Source organism: Lolium rigidum, chromosome 1 (assembly GCF_022539505.1).
Source record: "Lolium rigidum isolate FL_2022 chromosome 1, APGP_CSIRO_Lrig_0.1, whole genome shotgun sequence".
Classification (NCBI taxonomy): domain Eukaryota; kingdom Viridiplantae; phylum Streptophyta; class Magnoliopsida; order Poales; family Poaceae; genus Lolium; species Lolium rigidum.
This window is the reverse complement of record NC_061508.1, coordinates 196,200,103-196,222,301: the sequence shown is the minus strand read 5'-3', so window position 1 is coordinate 196,222,301 and position 22,199 is coordinate 196,200,103. Positions and strand designations below refer to the sequence as shown.

Genomic DNA, 22,199 nt, shown 5'->3' with positions numbered 1-22,199 from the left:
CTAATGGGAAAAATGACTAAGACTCCATTTTACGGTATGATGGAGCGAGCTACTGACTTATTGGAAATCATACATACCGATGTGTGCGGACCAATGAGTGTAGCATCGCGCGGTGGTTATCGTTATGTTCTAACCTTCACGGATGATCCGAGTAGATATGGGTATATCTATTTCATGAAACATAAATCCGAAACTTTCGAGAAGTTTAAGGAATTCCAAAGTGAAGTAGAAAATCAACGTAACAAGAAGATCAAATTTCTACGATCTGATCGTGGAGGTGAATATCTGAGTTATGAGTTCGGCATGCATTTAAAGAAATGCGGAATACTTTCACAATTGACACCGCCGGGAACACCACAACGAAACGGTGTGTCCGAACGTCGTAATCGAACTCTCTTAGATATGGTTCGTTCTATGATGTCTCTTACTGATTTGCCATTATCATTTTGGAGTTATGCATTAGAGACAGACCGCATTCACTTTAAATAGAGCACCATCAAAATCCGTAGAAACGACACCGTATGAATTATGGTTTAATAAGAAACCTAAGTCTGTCGTTCCTTAAAGTTTGGGGTTGCGAAGCCTATGTAAAAAAGTTACAACCGGACAAGCTAGAACCCAAAGCGGAGAAATGCGTCTTCATAGGATACCCTAAGGAAACTATAGGGTACACTTTCTATCACAGATCCGAAGGCAAAATCTTTATTGCTAAGAACGGAACCTTTCTTGAGAAAGAATTTCTCACTAAAGAAGTGACTTGGAAGAAAAGTAGAACTCGATGAGATTAATGAATCTATACTCGTTGATCGAGTAGCGCGATGCCGGAAGATGTGCACTGTACCGCCTACACCGGCAACGAGAGGAAGCTAATGATAATGATCATGAAACTTCGAACGAGGAAACTATCGAACCTCGCGGATCGACAAGGGAACGTGCCACTCCTGATTGGTATGATCCTTGTCTAAATGTCATGATTGTGGATAACAATGATGAGGACCCTGCGACGTATGAAGAAGCGATGATGAGCCCAGATTCCAACAAATGGCAAGAAGCCATGAAATCCGAAATGGGATCCATGTATGATAACAAAGTATGGACTTTGGTAGACTTACACGATAGCCGAAAGGCTGTCGAGAATAAATGGATCTTCAAGAGAAAAACAGATGCTGATGGTAATATTACTGTCTATAAAGCTCGACTTGTCGCAAAGGGTTTCAGACAAATTCAAGGAGTTGACTACGATGAGACTTTCTCACCTGTAGCGAAGCTAAAATCTGTGAGGATTTTGTTAGCAATAGCTGCATTTTTCGATTATGAGATTTGGCGAGATGGATGTCAAAACGGCGTTCCTTAATGGAGACATTGAGGAAGAGTTGTATATGGTACAACCCAAAGGTTTTGTCGATCCTAAAAATGCTGACAAAGTATGCAAACTTCAGCGTTCAATCTATGGATGAAGCAAGCATCAAGAAGTTGGAACCGACGTTTTGATAAGGTGATCAAAGACTTCGGGTTTATACGGTGTCATGGAGAGGCCTGTATTTACAAGAAAGTGAGTGGGAGCTACGTAGCATTCACGATATTATATGTAGATGACATATTATTGATTGGGAATGATATAGAACTATTAAGCGAGTGTAAAAGGTTATTTGAATAACAGTTTTTCAATGAAAGACCTTGAGTGAAGCATCATATATATTAGGCATCAAGATTTATAGAGATAGATCAAGACGCCTAATAGGGCTATCACAGAGTGCATACTGGACAAGATTCTAAAGAAGTTTAGAATGGACGAAAGTAAGAAAGGGTTTTTACCTATGTTACCGAGGCAAGGTCTTGAGTAAGACTCAAGGACCGGCTACGGCAGAAGAAAGAGAAAGGATGAATCAGATCCCCTATGCTTCGGCGATAGGCTCTATTATGTATGCCATGCTATGTACAAGACCGGATATAGCGCATGCTGTTAGTTTGACTAGCGAGATATCAAAGTGATCCGAGGAATGGAACACTGGACGGCGGTCAAGAATATCCTGAAGTACTTGAAAAGAACTAAGGATATGTTTCTTTGTTATGGAGGTGACCAAGAGCTCGTTGTAACAAGTTACACCGATGCAAGTTGGAACACTGATCCTGATGACTCTAAGTCACAGTGCAGGTACGTGTTTATATTGAATGGTGCTTGCGATGAGCTGGGCAAGCTCAAAGCGAGTGCACGGTGGCGAAGTCTTCAACAGAATCGGAGTACATAGCGGCTTCAGAGGCTTCATCAGAAGCGGTATGGATGAAGAGGTTCATTGTAGAGCTCGGTGTGGTTCCGAGTGCATTGGACCCACTAGTCATATACTGTGACAACATGGGTGCCATCGCCAATGCACAAGAACCAAGGTCACACAAGAGGCTGAAGCATATCAAGCTGCGTTACCACTCGATTCGCGAGTACATCGAAGATGGAGAAGTAAAGATTTGCAAAGTACACACTGATCAGAATGTAGCAGATCCGTTGACTAAAGCTCTCCCTAGGGCAAAGCATGACCAACACCAGAATGCCATGGGTGTTAGGTTCCTTACAATGTAATCTAGATTATTGACTCTAGTGCAAGTGGGAGACTGTTGGAGATATGCCCAAGAGGCAATAATAAAAGTGGTTATTATTTATATCTCTATGTTTATGATAAATGTTTATATGTCATGCTATAATTGTATTAACCGAAACATTGATACATGTGTGATATATAAACAACAAAGAGTCCCTAGTATGCCTCTTAACTAGCTTGTTGATTAATGGATGATTAGTTTCATAATCATGAACATTGGATGTTATTAATAACAAGGTTATATCATTATATGAATGATGTAATGGATACACCCATATTAAGCGTAGCATAAAGATCTCGTCATTAAGTTATTTGCTATAAGCTTTCGATACATAGTTACCTAGTCCTTATGACCATGAGATCATGTAAATCACTTATACCGGAAAGGTACTTTGATTACACCAAACGCCACTGCGTAAATGGGTGGTTATAAAGGTGGGATTAAGTATCCGGAAAGTATGAGTTGAGGCATATGGATCAACAGTGGGATTTGTCCATCCCGATGACGGATAGATATACTCTGGGCCCTCTCGGTGGAATGTCGTCTAATGTCTTGCAAGCATATGAATAAGTTCATAATAGACCACATACCACGGTACGAGTAAAGAGTACTTGTGAGGAGACGAGGTTGAACAAGGTATAGAGTGATACCGAAGATCAAACCTCGGACAAGTAAAATATCGCGAGACAAAGGGAATTGGTATTGTATGTGAATGGTTCATTCGATCACTAAAGTCATCGTTGAATATGTGGGAGCCATTATGGATCTCCGGATCCCACTATTGGTTATTGGTCGGAGTGAGTACTCAACCATGTCCACATAGTTCACGAACACGTAGGGTGACACACTTAAAGTTGGATGTTGAAATGGTAGTTCTTGAATATGGAATGGAGTTGGAATATTTGTTCGAAGTCCCGGATGTGATCCCGGACATCACGAGGAGTTCGGAATGGTCCGGAGAATAAGATTCATATATAGGATGTCATTTTATGTGAATAAAATGTCGCGGAAGGTTCTATGGAAGGTTCTAGAAGGTTCTAGAAAAGTCCGGAAGAAACCACCAAGGAAGGTGGAGTCCACATGGGACTCCACCTCCATGGCCGGCCAACCCTAGTGGGGGAGGAGTCCCAAGTGGACTCCCCTTAGGGGGCCGGCCACCCCCACATGGGAGGTGGAACTCCCACCTTGGTGGGAGTCCTAGCTTAGCTAGGTTTCCCCCCTCCTATGGAAGGTTTTTGGTTCGGGTCTTATTCGAAGACTTGGACACCACCTCTTGGGGTTCCACCTATATAATGAGGGGCCAAGGGGAGGGGGCCGGCCACCCCAAGACCACAGCACTGGCCGACCCCCTGAGTGGCCGGCCACCCCTCCCAAACCCTAGCCGCCCCCTTCTCCTCCATAGCTCCCGCGTAGCGAAGCTCCGCCGGAGTTCTCCACCGCAACCGACACCACGCCGTCGTGTCTGTCGGATTCAAGAGGAGCTACTACTTCCGCTGCCCGCCGGAACGGGGAGGTGGACGTCGTCTTCATCAACAACCGAACGTGTGACCGAGTACGGAGGTGCTGCCCGTTCGTGGCGCCGGAACCGATCGTGATCAAGATCTTCTACGCGCTTTTGCAAGCGGCAAGTGAACGTCTACCGCAGCAACAAGAGCCTCATCTTGTAGGCTTTGGAATCTCTTCAAGAGTGAGACTCGATACCCCCTCGTTGCTACCGTCTTCTAGATTGCATCTTGGCTTGGATTGCGTGTTCGCGGTAGGAAATTTTTTGTTTTCTATGCAACGTTATCCTACACATAGCCTGTGCACATAGTACGGCAAAAATGTAGTTCAAAAGGGGCACACCATGGCCACGATCAGCAAATGTAGGGAGATATTGTGTTCATGGTGATTGACATTGGTACAGCAGATCATGCGTCACGCGCGCGGACTTCGGCGCACTTCTTCAGGATCCAGACCTGGTGTCATCGTCTATGGTGGCCAAGTCGGCAGCATGATCCTTGTGTCCTCTGCCCGAATTTTGGTCTCGGCGTCCATCCTTCTGGCCTCGGCGTCAAGCCTTTTGGCCTCAACGTATGCCCTTCTGGCTTGGCCTCGACGTCCACCCTTTGGACATCAATGGCCTCTTTGGTAAGGTTGAGGTAGATGGCAGTAGAGACCTCTTTTTCTAGGCGCCTCTTTCGTCCCTTTTGGCCAGGGCGACTTGAGAATAGGCCATGATCTTTTTCAAGGCCTGGCTTAACGCAAGGGTTGATGCCTCCCGGGCAAGATTGGCCTTGCTAGCCTTATGGCCTCGGGGATGAGGTGGAAGGGCATTCTGCCCAAGATCGTGGTCTTCGCCATCAACGACCAACGTGGATGTCCAATTCTTGACAACTTCATGGTAGGCCTCATAGCCAACCCTCCACTTCGACGCCTCCTTCAGCTTCTCCCAACAATTGGATCTTATGAAATCCCTTCTTATGTGTTGCCTTGAACTTATCCAAGGCCTTAGGTACCTAAAATATCTAAAAGTTAGGTTTATGATATGCTAATTGCCGCATAGATAGATGAAATGACGATGCCAGTTACTTACCAATGTCATCACACCCGTGCCTCTCTCGTAGTGGGTAACAACATGGTCGATGACGGCGCAAAACTTGGAGGCTGTTTGATCTAGGTCCATCTTTTTCTGATGGACTCTTCCGTGCGATTGCCGCGCATCTGGTATGGCTTGTGGAGCTTTCTCTCATACTACTCTTGGACCACCTTGCTCCAATATACCTTGCCCTTATGCTGGGCTTCATTTATGTTGTCATGGCTGGTTGCGAGCAACACATTGCACAAACATTTGTCCTCATCGTCGGAGAAGCCGATGGTCCTGTAGCTCTCCCCTTCTTCTTGGCATCACCAACCCGGGTTAGGTCAGGCCCCAATGCCTCCTCATCGGCATCGACGCAAACGATGTTGGATGCGTCGGCTGGGTGAAGAACAGTTGTTCGCCATCGATGTCTGACCCATTTAGCGTGTGTGCCACTGACCCTGCGTCTTTGGGCATGGATCTTGCGCCCAGTCCCGACACCGCCTTCACACACGAAGCCGCCACCATAGATCATGGCCGCAATATAGCCATCCACGCGTCCCGCCCAATAGTCCTACGAATCACCGAAACGTGAGGCGAATGAGACACTCCAGATAGAGACAATGAGAGCGAATGTACCGCGTTGTCCATCTTTGGGGCAAATGGTGTCATTTCCTCAAACAGGATGTGGGGCACCGACATGTTCTCCTCATGTACCGCTCGCATCTTTTGTGTCACCGCTGGGAATGAGTCACCGCTTCTCGGCGTCCGATTGAGGACGGGAACTAGGGCCTTGTTGAACTAGAACGGCGCGGCGCCAGAGGCGAACCGGGACGCCACGTGGACCTGCGTGCAGGCCGATGGCGTTTCAGGACGCATTTGGGAACTTACCGACCACACCGACGAGGCCGGGGGAGCGACGCTGGCGATCCTCTCTTGCTTGACGTAGAGCATGGCCTACCTCGGCGTTGGCTTTCACCTGCATCTTCCAGGCCATACAGGTGGCCACCCTCGCCTGCTGTGCAACCGCCGCCGCATCTTTCCTCTCCTTCAGATTCATGTGCTTGCCCTATCGCTTCGCGGCCTCAACGTCTTTCTCCTCGTTCGTCGGCAGCTTCTTTGACTCCTTCGCCTTTGTTTCGCGGCCTCTGGTGGGGGCACGCTTTCCTCTAAGGAACAGTGGAATTCGAATTAGGAGCACACACAACTAATGGAATGTAGCCAGCTTATTATCCTTGAATGTAACTTAATAGTTGTTATTTTCCTTCTTCTTCAGGCCATGCTAGGTCTGGCAAAAAAAAATGCTGAATCCACGACAAGGACAAAAGCTTGACAATGACCTAAAATAGGTACAAAATCAGAAAGCATGTTTATGCCTCCAGAGTTCATCCTTCACGGGTGCAGTGTACTCTTGGTGCATTGCCTTGTAGTTGTATAAGCATTTTGTAGTTCTGCAATCTTCAGACATCTCTTAAATTAGTTGGTTAAAATTTTCTTCTATTTATTTTTGCCAAAGCATGCATATCAGCTAGGACTACATTACACGCTCTTTATCATTGTATTTGGAACTTGATCTATTTTACTGTTGTTTTAACATCTCAATTACATAGATTGGCAACAACTTCCAATTATTAGATTCCAAATGGAAACACTAAGTTGCAGCTCTATCGCCAAGACAATTATTTATGAGAATTTCGAAGCTCAACCAACCAAATGTTGAGCCTTTAGCTTCGAAAACTACAGTTTTGCACTATTTGTAACGAACTTTGCCTACCCTGCTTAACCAGGCTATTTATCTGTGAAAATCTGCATCCTCATATGAAAAAGGTAGATATGATTATTGTTGACTTTTATGTCTCCTCAGATTTTGCGATTCATGAATCTCAGTTATTTATATGGATTAAAAGGGTCTCCGCATGGGATGCGGGCGCGCCGGGACGGAGGCCTCCTCTACATCAGCACCAGGTATGAGCGGAAATAGCAGCGGACCGTTAGAGGCGACGCGGCGGTTCTGGGCGATCTCGCCGGAGGAAGATTCCGACGACAAGTCTCCGGCAGCAGGTGCGACATCATCCTTGGCTCTGTACTACAGTACGCCGGTGGAGGATGATGGGCGGGATCTCGCGTCGACCTCTCTGTCCGCCGTCGATAGAAGGGAGCAGAAGAGGCAGCGGCAGCGGGCGGCGGCGCTGGAGCTTAGACCAGGTACGCCTCCATCTACTTCTCCCTTTCGTTCTAATCTTTTGTCTTCGACTCCTACGCCGGAGCCGAGGATGATGAACAGATGCAGGACGCCGGTCCTGTCACCGACGACTTTCTTTCTCGATGATTTTGATCCTGATGAGTGGATCCTGGTTCAGAGACGCAACAAGAAACTGGTAAGATCTCGTCGGCGTCGAGTATGGCCGCCGGTGGGATCTGATACACGGCAGCGACGACGGTGTGATCTTACTGTTCCAAATTCAATTTTTTTGAAAACGGGCCGGATGGGCTCAGAATTGGGCGAGGAATTATCTGTTCGAGACGCATCGGGTCGTATGGGCCTGGTTCGTCAGATCGATCGATCTTTGGCAAGGATCCCTCAGTTTGCTCGGGGGTTCGCTGTCGGTTAGGGTTTAACACCAAAAGTTTGGCCCGCACAATTCCTGTTTCGCCGCCATCATCTTCCATATCGCAGACACATCGTTCCTCACAGAAAGCTCTTCCGATCTTACCACTGACGATCGCAAATCATGGTGGTGGGCAGCCGAACAGGGGACGTCCACCGGGTGGCCGCGGTGGATCGGGTTGGCATGATGGTTTCGCTGCTGGCCGTGGGGCAAACTACTTTCAAGGGGGCTCTAGCGGCACGGCGTACAGCGGATCGGATGCTGGTGAGGCGAACCAGTCCAATGTCTTCGGAGACGGTGTCTTTCGGGCTGGTGCGGCGCGTCCAAACAATGGCGGTGACCGCGGTGATCGCCGGCATCACAATGGTTTCAGCAACCAGTATGATGGGAGACGCAATTATGGGTACAACAATTACAACTCTCGTTGTTTTGTTCCGAATAATAGTGCTGATGTTAGGAGTACCAATGGCGGGTATGCTGCCACGGTGCCGGGGCTATCGGATTTGCAGCAAAAGTTGGTTACTGAGGCGGCGGAGGCGTTTGCTCGTCAGCTCGCCGGACGACCAGAATTTCAGAATCCTCAGAACTCTGACCAGCAGCCGCAAAATAGGAGGGCGCAGCCGGTGCCAAATGTGGTTCGGCAGCCTGGGTTTGCAAGGGTCACGCCGGTGCAGCCTGTTCCGAGTTTGGTGCCACAACCACAGCGAGCTGAGGATGCTTTGTTAGCCGTTGCGGGGATTGGAGGTAAGGATAATGTTGTGGACTTTGACGGTATGAGTGAGGCTGAATTTGTTGCTGCAAATAAAAAGAAGGGCCCTAGTTGCTTTAGATGTAGGCAGAATGGTCATTTCTTGAATGATTGTGAGGTTGTTCTTTGTGATTGTTGCCAAAAACCAGACCATGCAACTAAAGATTGCCCTTTGCACAAGGCTCCCAGGAAAAGAATAGCAATGTATGGATCGGGGCACCCGGATTTGTCATTTTGGGAGCTTCCTCTCTCTACTTCTGTTCGGCCTAGGGTCGAGAACACGCGCTTAGGAAGAGTGGAGGTATCAGGGGGTACTTTATCAGTAGCACAACTTATTACACACTTGCAGTGGGTTGTACCAGATAGTACATATCAGTGGGAGGTTCAACAAGTCGAAGAAAATGTGTTCAAGGTGAATTTTGCTAGTAAGGTTGAATTAGTGCGAGTTCAACACTTTGGGCGTTTTCATGTGCCAGATTCGACTATTATTTTGTCTTTTGATTTCTGGAAGAAGGAGGTTGAGCCAGTTTGGGAGCCGAAGGATGTATGGGTGAGGGTATATGGCTTACCACCAGTGGCGTTGGATGACTACCTTGCTCTTTGGGCTCTGGGGGATGTGTTTGGAAAGACTAAGGAGGTTGATATAGTCTTTACTCGACAGTACAATGTTCTTCGTATGTTTATTACTTGTTTGGATACTTCTCTCATACCAGATACTTGGGATCTTAAAATTAAGAATGAGTTCTTCAGATTGAGGTTTGAAGTGGAAGGGGGGAAACATGCTGTACCTTCTGATGTTACTATGTCAGAGGCTCCTGGTGAGGGTGGGGATGATGATCCTAAGGCTCCGGATAACCAGAAGAGGGATGAGCTGGACAGAAATAACAAGAGAACTAAGAATGTGGGGGAGAATGATGCTAATAAAAATGGTTCTAGCACATCACCAAATGGGATTGATAATACAGTGGGGAAGAATGCTATGATACTGTCACAACCCCAAGCGAATAGGTACGATATTACTTGCGGTGTTAAAAAATTTCGTATGGATCGAATACTTTGTGCTTAAGTCCAAAAGTGTTGTTTAATTCTTTCAGCGAAGTGGCCGACAAGGCAGGCGAGTGTATGCCTAAGCCTGTTGTCAACCTATCACCATCTATGCTTCAAACTTCAGCCAACCAGATGGGGAGTAGAGCAGTGCAGAAGGGAGGTGCCGAGGCTGCTGTTACGTCGATCGGAGGCGACATGCCGCGCGTGCATGCGGCGGCTGCCCCGATGCATGCAGCCGTGGGCCGGGCCGTCACGGCGTTGGGTTCTCGAACCGCTGCTGCTGTTAGCCCGCCTTCGGCACCAGCAGGCCAAGATTCTGGCCGAGTTGGAGGGCAGCCTGGTATGCATGGCGTGCCTCTCAAGGCCATGCTGTTGGGCGCGTCGATCACGCCGACCAAGTTATCTAAGGTGAAACATTCAGTTTATGTAGGGGTTGTGTTATATAATTCTGATTCGGTATTTCAGTCTAAACATTATGATGAACAGGGATGTATGGCACCTGGTACTATCTCTGATTATAAGAAGAAGAATGGGCCGATGATAGGGCAGCATACTTATGAGCAGATTGTTGCTTTCGGAGGGATTCAGGAGGAGGCTTTGCGCGAGGTGCGGTCGAGTGGAAGACTGCGGACTCAGAATAATGCGGATATGACGCAAATGGAGAGGGCGACTATGATCGCACAGAAACGAGCCGAGATGCCAGTGATAGGTATGTCATCAGTAAAACCAACATCTATTCATTCTTTTTCGGATGAGCAAATAATTGATGATGCTAGGGTGTTAGGGGTTTCCTTAGGCGTTTCTCTTTCAGATTGCACTAAATCGGCTAAGATAATAAAAGATGTTGAGAAACAACGATCAATCACTTTGTTAAAATGTAATGATTCATTGGCACAAAATTGTATGATGGTTTCCCGTGCCTCTGATTTGTGTGACGATTTAAAAGCCGAGGAGGATTTTTTAAGTGACGAGAATTTAGAGAGGCCCAAGGTCATTACTAGGGAGAGAAAGATTCGAAAGAAGAAGTCTTATGATAAAGAAAATGTTAGAAGGAGTAACCGTGTTAGATTCAAACCATCAAAATTACAATGACAAATCTTAAGGGTATGACATGGAACAGTGAAGGGTTTCGAGATCCGGGTAAACATTTGTTTGTGAAGGAATCGATTAGGGAGTATGACCTGGATTTTATTGCTTTGCTAGAAACTGGTAGATCTAATTTTGAGGTGCATTTTTTAAGGGAGTTGGCGGTGGGTAAATTTTTTGCTTGGTTTTGTTTGCCGCCGCATGGTAGATCGGGTGGAATTCTAGTAGGGATTAATACAACAACTTTGGTGGTCAATAGAGTTGATAGTGGAGATTATTGTGTCAAGTTGTCTATTACTTCTAAAATTGATGGTTTTCAATGGATTCTTGTGCCGGTGTATGGGGCGGCTCAAGATAAAAATAAGTATGAGTTTCTTGCCGAGTTGGTCACGACTTGTGAATCAGAGACGATACCTATGTTATTAGCTGGGGATTTTAACATCTTGAGGAAATCGGAGAAAAAAGTAATGATAACTTTAACCCCCGCTGGCCTTTTATTTTTAATGCGATTATTGAAAACCTCAATTTGAGAGAAATTGCGTTGTCGGGTCGGCAATTCACTTGGGCTAGTAGAAGACAAACGCCTACATATGAAAAATTGGATAGTGTTCTTGCGAGTGTAGAGTGGGAACAGAAATTCCCTTTGGTCACGGTCCGGGCATTGTCACGCACGGGATCTGATCATACTCCGCTTTTGATTGATGCGGGGATTAGGCGCATATAGGTAAAAAATCACGGTTTTCCTTTGAGTTGGCATGGCTTGAACAAGAGGGGTTTGATGAGCTCATTGCTGCTGAATGGGCAGCCGGCCCCATTGGGAAAAGTCCCATTCAAACTTGGCAAAATAAAATAAGGCATTTACGACGCTTCTTACGTGGTTGGGCGAAAAATTTGAGTGGAAAATATAAGAAGGAGAAGGAGAGACTTCTGAGTATTATTGATTTGCTAGATATTAAAGCGGAAATGATACCGCTATCACAGGGGGAGCGTAATGAGCTAAAGATAGCTAATGAAAAGTTAAATAAGCTCCGACGAGACGAAGATATCAAGTGGGCACAAAGGGCTAAAGTTAAATATATTCAGGAAGGGGGGGATAATACCAAATTTTCACCTTATAGCTAATGGTAAACACATGAAAAAGAAAATTTATCAATTTGAGCAAGAGGAAGGAACTATTGTGGGTGATGATAATCTAAGGGTGTATATTTCAGAATACTATAAAAAACTTTTTGGTAATCCAAAGCCTAGCTCGGTTGTGCTTGATGAAAGTATAATTGATGATATCCCGCAATTGTGAGCGGAAGAGAATCAGGTGTTGATTGAAAACTTCTCGATGGAGGAGGTTCATGATGCAATTTTTCAAATGGAACATAATAAGTCACCTCGACCAGATGGTTTCCCTGCGGAGTTTTATCAACATTTTTGGGGAGTAATTAAGTTTGATCTGATGGCTTTATTTGAGAGCTTTCAGAAAGGGGAACTACCACTTTATAAATTGAATTTTGGAGTAATCACTCTATTGCCGAAAAAGGAAAATGCAACTCAAATTCAACAATACAGACCTATATGCTTACTCAATGTGAGTTTTAAAATCTTTACTAAAGTTGCCACAAATCGTATTTCGGAGGTAGCTCAAAAAGTTATCAAACCGACACAGACGGCGTTTATCCCTGGAAGACATATTTTAGAAGGTGTTGTTGTCCTTCATGAGACAATACATGAAATGCATAGACGAAAATTAGATGGGGTGATTTTTAAAACTGACTTCGAAAAAGCGTATGATAAAGTCAAATGGCCCTTTTTGCAACAAGTTCTACGTATGAAGGGTTTTGATCCGATATGGTGTGATAGGATAAAGCAATTTGTGCAAGGTGGGAGTGTTGGAATAGAGTGAATGATGTAATTGGACATAATTTTCAAACTAGGAAAGGCCTACGACAGGGCGATCCTTTATCCCCAATTCTTTTCAATATTGTCGCTGATATGTTAGCGATTCTCATTGCTAGAGCGAAGGAAGTAGGTAAAGTGGGAATTTTGTTACCGCACCTTATTGACGGAGGAATTTCCATTTTACAATATGCGGATGACACAATTCTGTTTTTGGAACACGATATTGCGAAGGCTGTTAATATGAAATTGATTTTATGTATTTTTGAATAATTATCGGGTTTAAAAATTAATTTCCATAAGAGTGAGATTTTACTTTTGGTAAAGCAAAGGATATGGAGGATCAGTATAGGCACATTTTTGGGTGTGAGTCAGGAACGCTACCTTTAAAATACTTGGGAATTCCGGTACATTATAGAACTTTGCGGAATGCGGAATGGAATCCTATTGAGAACCGGTTTGCCTCCAAATTGGGGGGTTGGCGTAGTAAATTGTTATCATATGGTGATAGATTTGTGCTAATTAATTCGGTCCTTACAAGTTTGCCAATGTTTATGCTCTCCTTCTTGGAAATCCCAATTGGTGCGAGGAAGAGACTTGATTTTTATAGATCCAATTTTTTCTGGCAATCTGATGAGCATAAGAAGAAGTATAGGCTATCTAAATGGAGTATTTTGTGTATACCAAAAGATCAAGGGGGATTGGGTATTGAGGTTTTGGAATTGAAAAATAAATGTCTTTTGAGTAAATGGTTGTTTAAAATCCTATCAGAGGAGGGTATGTGGCAACAACTCATTTGTAACAAATATCTTAAAAACAAAACATTGGCACAAGTAGAGGTTAAACCGACTGATTCACCTTTCTGGAAGGGTCTTATGCATGTCAAAGAAGATTTCTTTAAGCGAGGCCGATTCAGAGTAGGGGATGGAAAATCTGTTAGGTTCTGGGAGGATGCGTGGTTGGGGGATGTGCCTCCATCCCATCAGTATCCGGCTCTGTATAACATTATTCAGCATAAGAATGTGTTAGTGTCAACTGTGCTTGATACTCAACCTATTAATATTACTTTTAGAAGAGGCTTGAATGATAATAAGTGGATACAGTGGTTACATCTATGCCAAAGATTAATTACTATCAATTTAACAACTGAATCGGATAGTTTTATTTGGAAACTAAATGATTCGGGTGTGTTTACAGTTAAATCTATGTATCTAGATATGATGAATGGGCATACTATTTACCTTCGAAAGTATCTATGGAAGTTAAAGATCCCTTTGAAGATAAATTTTTTTATGTGGTTTCTCAATAATAAGATGCTGCTAACGAAGGATAACTTAGCCAAACGGAAGTGGAATGGTTGTCAAAAATGTTGTTTTTGTGATTCCATGGAAAATGTAAATCATTTATTTGTTTTTTGCCCTTTTGCGAAGATAATTTGGCGTATGATGTATCTTACATATAACATTCCTCCGCCAGCTAATATTACTAATATGTTTGGTAGATGGCTGAATGGAGTGAGGAAAGAGGATAAACATAAGATTCGAATAGGTGTGTCGGCCCTATGTTGGGCTATTTGGAGGACTAGAAATGATATGATCTTTAACAAACAAACTGGGACTAATTTTTTGCAGGTTATCCGGCGAGCTGCTCATTCAATTCAGCAATGGGTGTTACTTCTCCCTATGGAGCAGCGGGAGGCTATGGTTATTGGATGCAACCGGATGCTACTGGTTGCTCAGGACTTCTTTTTCCAGGCTACTGGGTGGCGGCATCTTAATAGAATAGCAAATGCATAGCTCTTCTGTTAGCCGTATTTTCTTTTGGTTGATTCTTGTTGCGACTTTAGATTTTCCGTGACTGTTATAAGTGATGGTATACTGAGACTTGGCTCTTCAATATTAATAAAAGAAGCCGTGTGCATCTATTGATGCAGAGGCTGGAGCTTTGCTCCTTTATCGAAAAAATATATAAATCTAACTGTAACATATTGTACCTATCCTTGTCATGAACAAATACACATTCTCAAATAAAAAACACAGTCAAGAAAATTAGTTTGTTCTTTACATCTTTTGCATTTTTTCTTCTCACGAATTTTTAGTATATAGAGCATGTAAAAACACATTGACTTGAGTATAGATGTTTCCTTCCCATGAGGGGGTACACATTAACAAAAGAATCAGTTTGTTCTGTCCATTTCTTGCATATCCTATTTTCCTGAACTGTATTATAGAAATGTAAAAATACGTAATGTGCTTCCGGTACCATTTATTAGTTAGTCTTGATTGATTGTGAAATTATTTTAGTTGACATGTTCACTTAGCTAGGAGTACAACCTCCATAGTAATGTATTGACTGCATATGCATAGCTATAGCTCAGTTCCATATAATGATATTGTCAAATTTTGTTAAAAATCTTGGTGCGGAAATATTATCCAAAGTCCACTAACTTTATGTTGAGAGTGAATGAGATTATGCGTAGGCTAAATCTACAAATTACTTGGTTTGAACATCATCTGGTGGCTCACAGCAGATTTTTTTTAACTGAGGCAAGAAAGAGAAAACTTTTTTTTTGTTAGTTTATCCTACCAAGTTGATATCGGGGAGAATGCTCTTAGATTCGCACTGTTTATTTTTTAAAGTGATAATTCCTCACCCTAGACTCCTTTGAAGTGAAAATTTCTTGCAATGCTAGCTGGAAGATAAATCTCCATATTCATTGGTAGCATTAAGACCCCTTGCTGTAAAACATATAGTCACTATGTCGTAACTGCTGTCTTGTGTATTTCTTATATGTTATCTAAATGTTTTGGAAAATAGACTTCTGTGCAGTGGGCAGTGGTAATTTTTTATGTTTCCATTGTACTGATTTTTGCGATTCTGAACATAAAACATTAGTCATATGTCCCTACACCAGGGCATTTTTATTTTACCGTTCATATTTTATTACATATTTGGACTGTCCAAACTCTCAAATACTTATATCGTTCTTTCTTAAGAGGCTGCTTTGATGTGGGCCAGTTCTGCGTAATATATGAGCTCGGTGATAAGAAAAAAACCAGTTTCATGTTTCATGTCCATACATTTACAATAATTATTCTCATCATAGCGTTAGACCGGACGGGCGCGGCAACGCGCTGTCATGATCTAGTTATTTATGGAAAATGAAGAGAACTAGAGAAAGCCGGAGGCTAGGAGCTACCTGAAGGGCCAAACGACCCCGTGGTGTGCCCTACCATGTTGGTCGAGTCATGCGAAGGATCTGGTCCTCATTGCCTTCAACTTGATGCCCACGTCTCCGTCTTGTTCTAAAAATGACTGGATACCTCCTTGTTTTTCTGACTTATCAACAACAACGACACTAAAAATCGAGAAGAAATTAGAGATTACATAGGTTGCCACCATAAGAGATTGGAGGAGGGAACACCACCGAAATCGCCTCCGGTTGGACTCTCCCACTCCGCCATCGCTGCCCTCATCATCTGCAACAACTTCTTCATCATCTCCCCGGCTCAAACACCTTAGGAGTTTTGGGCACACTATTATTTATGGGACATTAAGAGAACTAGAGAAAGTCAGAGGCTAGTAGCCACCCAAAGGGGCAAGTGACACCATGGTGTGGCCACCATGTTGGCCACAACCCACCATGTTGGCCGCACCATGAGAAGGATCTGACGCCCCAACTACTTGATTTCCCTCAACCTAACTGCCATGTCTCCGTCTTGACCAAAAAAGACGGTATACGTCCTCGTTTTTGCGACTTTTCAACAATGGTGACACTATGAATAGATTAGAAAATAGAGACTAGGTAGCCTGCCGCCGGAAGAGATTGGAGGGGGAACACGACCGAAATCGCCTCTGGTTGGCCTCTCCCCTTCGCCATACCTTCCCTCATCATTTACAATAACTTCATCATCTCCCCGGCCCAAGGTAACCTCTTGGAAATTTACATGATGTGTGGTGCAATATATTATTTCCCCACGATGTATCACCGTGTCTAATTCTGAGTAGTGACACGTTCATCACGATGGTGTAATAGTTCGTTATTTTTGTTGCATAAACCTTTTGTCATATTCTATGATGCTCTTATGTGGTGATGAATGAGTGCATGTGTATGTTAAGTGATCACATAAGGATATTGATATCATATTTTACTTGGAGGAGGGAAGGCGAGAGCAACATAAATTTGTAGCATGCATCTTAACAAATCTCTTGCTTTATCATACATGGGTCCTTGAGATTAATCACTATAAATGTAAATTTTCATGGATGTGGGTGCACGTACATTTGGGTCCTCCCTAGAAGAAACATAGACTATCTTTATATGAAAAGATAATTCGGTGGTTAGTATACAATTAATAATACCTTGATTGCTTGTGTATGTGGCCTGGGGCTTTTAGTCACAAGCTCCATTGCTCGTAATGACTACTCTGCCCATGACGCGAGGTGCTGACACACCAAGTGTAGGTGGATGAGGAGGTTGCATGGTATGCACCACCGTTGGCTAGTGTAAATTTTGCACCTCAAATAAAGAGAACCAAAATTAATAAAATAACTATTGGCCTAGAACATTTGCTCCCTTTGGTTACCACTTTCTCACACTTTTCCGCACTTTCAAACACAAGCTCTCAATCTCATATAATCTAAGGCTTACAAACTAAGTAGTATCAAGTAGTATAAAGAACCTTGCAACCTTGTAAAATATTTCAGTGCATGAATGACCATATAAAGGGTTTATATTGATTAGAGAATAGATATTTTAACTTCAGCTTCTTGTTTGATCAACGACTCAATACTTACTGAAATGTGCTACAACAATTCCCTTCACTTGGGGCTATCGCTGGTGCCATCTCATTAGTAATTTAGATTCGTCTCTTGGAAGTACATTGGGTGTGTGGAATCTTGGTATGAGACATATTGGTTCATTGTTTGCTAGTTTCACATGTCGTTGATAAAGCTTTGACTCATATCTTATTTTTAAGTGCTCACGGAAGAAGCCGAAGCTTAGGGATGGAATCTCCATTCCCAATGGCAGAGAGGGCAGATCATGAATAGGTCAAGGGGTGGATGGCTAGGGTTGTTCACTTCCATGACGAAGTAACCCCTCCCTATTTCTACAAATTGTTGTTAGCACATTGGTAATGGGTGCTTTCCCATCCCCATGCTTCATGCAATATTTGGGTGGTATGACCACAATGAACATCACGCTGAAGACGACCACTAGTTGTACGTGGATGATCAGGCTCAAGGATGTCAACAACAAAGTAGTGATGGATGAAGGATGGTCAGACGGGCTTTGCAGTTTCTCACCAGCTCAAGAAAGGCTTTTTGTAACCTTCAAGTTAGTGGACCCGAACATATTCCATGTGGTCATATTTGACTACTCTTGCTTCGAGGTTGTTTTCAAATGCCCAACACACTCTGGAGCCATTAGATATATCTTATATGAGTTTATGTGTAATATTGTTAACTTGTCTAGGATACAACTAAATGCCAGTATTTGCATTAGCCAAGCCAAAATAAAACTAGAAATGCATCCAATCAAACAATGGGCTTCAAATTTTGCCTTCATGGAAGCTAAGACATGCCTTCAGACAAACAATATGCACACAATTAATTTAATCTTGCATATGCCAAACCAAGCTCCCAACGGCAAGGTCGTCTCTATGCATGGAACAATTGTTCAACCAAGGTTGCGATTGGTTACTTGGGCCTATTTTTGCGCTCCGTGGGTGCATGCCCCCTAGAGCATAACCTCATGAATACAACCTCTGAGCCATGTTGTGTCAGTTGTTTGGTTGCCTGCATTGCATCGTTGGCAACATAGCTGCATCTTCTTAGTTGCCTACATGAGCTCCAATGATGCAATGCCTATGTCTTTGGTTGTCTGCATTAGTGATGTTTCTCTCGTCTCTCTTCTTAACATGGTAGACTTACCTCCTACACCACCTCTTGCAAATAACTCATAACCACTTTGTTTATGAGTCTCAAAACAAAAAAGAATACAACATGAGAGTGGTGTAAAACGACGAGAAGAAACTGCTGGTCAAAGGAAATTTGAGACGATCAACTATGTGCCATGAATTTGACAAAACTGGTCTAACAATGGTTCAAACATGAAGACGAAATTGGGGATTTGAAGTTAAGAAAATTGAAACCGATTGCCTGAATAGATAATCACATTTTCAATGTGAATCTTTTCTTTGTAAATGTAATCACGAAACGATGGACTGACAAATCAGAAATTACCAAAAGAGAGTACAAAAAAATAGAAAAGATATAATAATCATAACATTTGGGAGATTAATAACTCAGATATATTCATTTGTTAGCATTGAAACTAGAAACTTATAACATGAGAGTCATGTGAAATGGAAATATGAAGCTATTCTTCCAAGAAAATTTCAAACGGTCGATTGTGTGCGATAAACTTGACAATCAAAGTTTATTTAAAATAGCTCCAAACATGAACATGATGTTAAACGAGTTGTACTCTAGAAGGTTCTGTTGTATATTCGTTACTTGTACTCTACGATTGAGTTAGAGATAGATACCGATCCTATTCGGTATAGATACATAAACACCGAGGTTGTTCGGTTGTTATGATTGTATAAACTGTTGTTGTGCCATGCGGCTATATATATGAGACCTGACGGCAGCCCTAGAGGTACAGCCGAAACTAAACCAATCTACATATTCTCATATGGTATCAGAGCTTTCTTCCTCCACCATGTCAAGCTCTTCATCGACAGCCCCTGCCCCGACCTCTGCACCACAATCTGGCTCGGTGACGGAGAAGCTCGGCGGGGATAACTTCCCGCTATGGAAGGCGCAGGTGATGCCGCCTCTGCGGGAGCGCCAGCTGACTGGTTTCCTCGATGGCAAAGCAAAGATGCCATCTGAGGTGATCGACGTTGAAGTCGAGAACGAGAAGGGCGCGAAGGAGACACAGGTCGTCCCCAACCCCGCGTATGCCGCGTGGGTAGCCCAGGACCAGCAGGTCCTTGGATTCCTCCTGTCATCTCTCACGAGAGGAGTCCTGATCCAAGTGTCGTCCCTGGAACACTCATCCGAGGTGTGGGCGGCACTCACCGCGATGTACTCGTCGCAGTCACGAGTGCAGGTCATGCAGATCCGTATGCAGCTTGCGAGCACCCAAAAGCGGGAGATGCGCGTCTCGGAGTACTTCGCGCGCATGAGGAGCCTCGGCGACGCCATGGTGTCCACCGGGAAGAAGATGGACGACGACGATCTGGCGGCATACATCCTTGCCGGGCTTGACGCGGAGTGGAATCCGCTCGTCACGTCCATGACCACGTGGGCTGACACGGTCTCCCTCTCTGAGCTCTATGCTCATCTGCTGAATTTCGAGACCCGCCTCGACGTCCAGAACGGCGGGGCGCCTGGAGCAGGTGCTGGCTCCTTCAGCTACGGTGGTGGCGGACCTCCGGGAGGCGTGGGTGGCGTCTCCTCCGTCAACCTGGCTTCACGCGGTGGTGGCCGCTCAGGCTATCGTGGCGGCGGTCGCGGTGGCGGCCGTGGACGTGGCGATGGCGGACGCGGTGGTGGCAACGGGGGCGGCAACTTCAACAACAACTCTGCGCGCCCCAACAGCCAGCAACCATTCGACGCCAACGGCAATCCTCGTCCTCAGTGCCAGGTGTGCGCCAAGTACGGGCACACGGCAATCAAGTGCTGGAAGCGCTTCAACAAGGACTACAATGGCGAAGAAAAGTCGGCCGGATCAGGCTCGGCATCTGCCTACGGGATTGACACCAACTGGTATCTCGACACGGGCGCCACCGACCATGTCACCGGAGAGCTAGAGAAGCTCACCGTGCGTGACAGGTATCACGGCCATGAGCAGATCCACGCTGCGAATGGATCAGGTATGGATATCAGTCATATTGGTCATGCTATTATTCGTACCCCTTGTGAAAAACATCTTCAATTAAAGAATATTCTTCATTCTCCTCAAGCATCAAAAAGCCTTGTTTCTGCCCACAAATTAGCATGTGATAACGATGCCTTTGTTGAAATTCATCCCTATAATTTCTTTGTCAAGGAGCAGGGCACGAGGAAAACCATCCTTCAAGGTAGATGTCGTGGAGGCCTCTATCCCTTTTCGTCGAGCATTTCTTCCTCGACAAAGCAAGCTTTTAGAGTCAATAAACCATCAACCGCTCGGTGGCATAGTCGATTAGGGCATACCTCGTATGAGATTGTTCAATGAGTCCTTAGCCAAAATAAACTTCCTTCTTCAAAGGATAATTCATCAGATTTTATTTGTGATGCGTGTCAAAAGGGGAAGAGTCATCAACTCCCCTATCCAAAATCTAGTAGTGTGTCAAGTGCTCCTTTAGAGCTCATTTTCTCCGATGTGTGGGGTCATGCTTGTGCTTCATTTGGAGGGTACAAGTATTATGTAAGCTTCGTTGATGACTATAGCAAGTTTACATGGATCTATCTTCTCAAAAATAAATCAGATGTTTTTGCTCGTTTTCATGACTTCCAAAATCATGCTGAACGTCTTTTTGATAAGAAGATCATTGCTCTCCAGTCAGATTGGGATTGGGGAGGGGAGTATCAGAAACTTAATCAATTCTTCCAACGCATAGGGATAGAACATCATGTTTCCTGCCCACATGCTCACCAACAAAATGGCTCCACCGAGCGAAAACATCGCCACATTGTGTAAGTAGGCTTGTCCCTTTTAGCTCATGCTAGTATGCCTTTGAAATTTTGGGATGAAGCCTTCCTTACTGCCACCTTTCTTATCAATCGTGTTCCCAGTAAAGTAATCAACCATGACACACCACTAGAACGCCTATTCAAGAGAAAAACAGAATACTCCTTTCTTCGCACGTTTGGATGTGCATGTTGGCCCAATTTGCGACCATACAACTCACATAAACTCCAATTCCGTTCCATTCGATGTGCCTTTTTGGGTTACAGTAACCTACATAAAGGATACAAGTGCCTAGAAATTTCAAGTGGTCGCATCTATATCTCACGTGACGTGGTTTTTGTCGAACACGTTTTTCCATTTGCTGAATTAAATCCAAATGCTGGCGCACGACTACGTGCAGAAATCTCGCTTCTGCCCACCCATCTCCTTCCTCCTACACGTTTTGATCAAGGGGGAGAATTAATAGATGATCTTTTGGCTGCTAATCCTGCTAATTCTGCTTCTGGAGATTTTTCTGGTACACAGGATGGGGTGCACGGAGCAGGAGCAACCGGAACGGAAAGCGATGCTGATTCGCCTGCCAGATCCGCCTCGGGATCGGTTGCCAGATCCTCGACAGGATCCCCTCCGAGATCCGCGCAGTCAGACGCCACGCGGGCCACGGCACGGTCGGGTGATGCGACTGCCCGCACTACCGAACCTGGGTCTCCTCCAGGCGCAGGGAGTGGATCTTCTGCGGCCCGTCCGCGCCACACGACTCCGCAGCGCACACGGGATCCCCGTCAGCTCCGTCAGCGCCTGCAGACTCTGCGGAAGGATCTGTCTCGACCCAGGAGTCCGTACCGCCTGGATCCTCTGTGCCGCTTCAGCCTGTGCGTCGGCCTGTGACCAGACTGCAGAACAAGATTCAAAAACCGGTAAAACTATTTGATGGCATGATTCGGTATGCTAATCTTTGTGAAACCGGTGAACCTGAGAACA

General features: G+C 44.6%; 1 protein-coding gene and 1 non-coding gene across 2 annotated transcripts; both read left to right on the top strand.

The window, feature by feature from the left end:
* Positions 1 to 7,071: 7,071 nt before the first annotated feature.
* LOC124654134 lies at positions 7,072 to 14,367 on the top strand. The gene is made up of 2 exons (XM_047193170.1): positions 7,072 to 7,360; positions 14,164 to 14,367. The coding sequence occupies exons 1-2, from the start codon at positions 7,072 to 7,074 to the stop codon at positions 14,307 to 14,309; spliced, it is 435 nt and encodes a 144-aa protein (XP_047049126.1). The 3' UTR covers positions 14,310 to 14,367.
* A 5,396-nt stretch (positions 14,368 to 19,763) lies between these two features.
* LOC124685511 lies at positions 19,764 to 19,902 on the top strand. Its single transcript, XR_006997497.1, has one exon. It is a non-coding gene; the product is annotated as a small nucleolar RNA Z247 (small nucleolar RNA).
* The last annotated feature ends 2,297 nt before the right edge of the window (positions 19,903 to 22,199 follow it).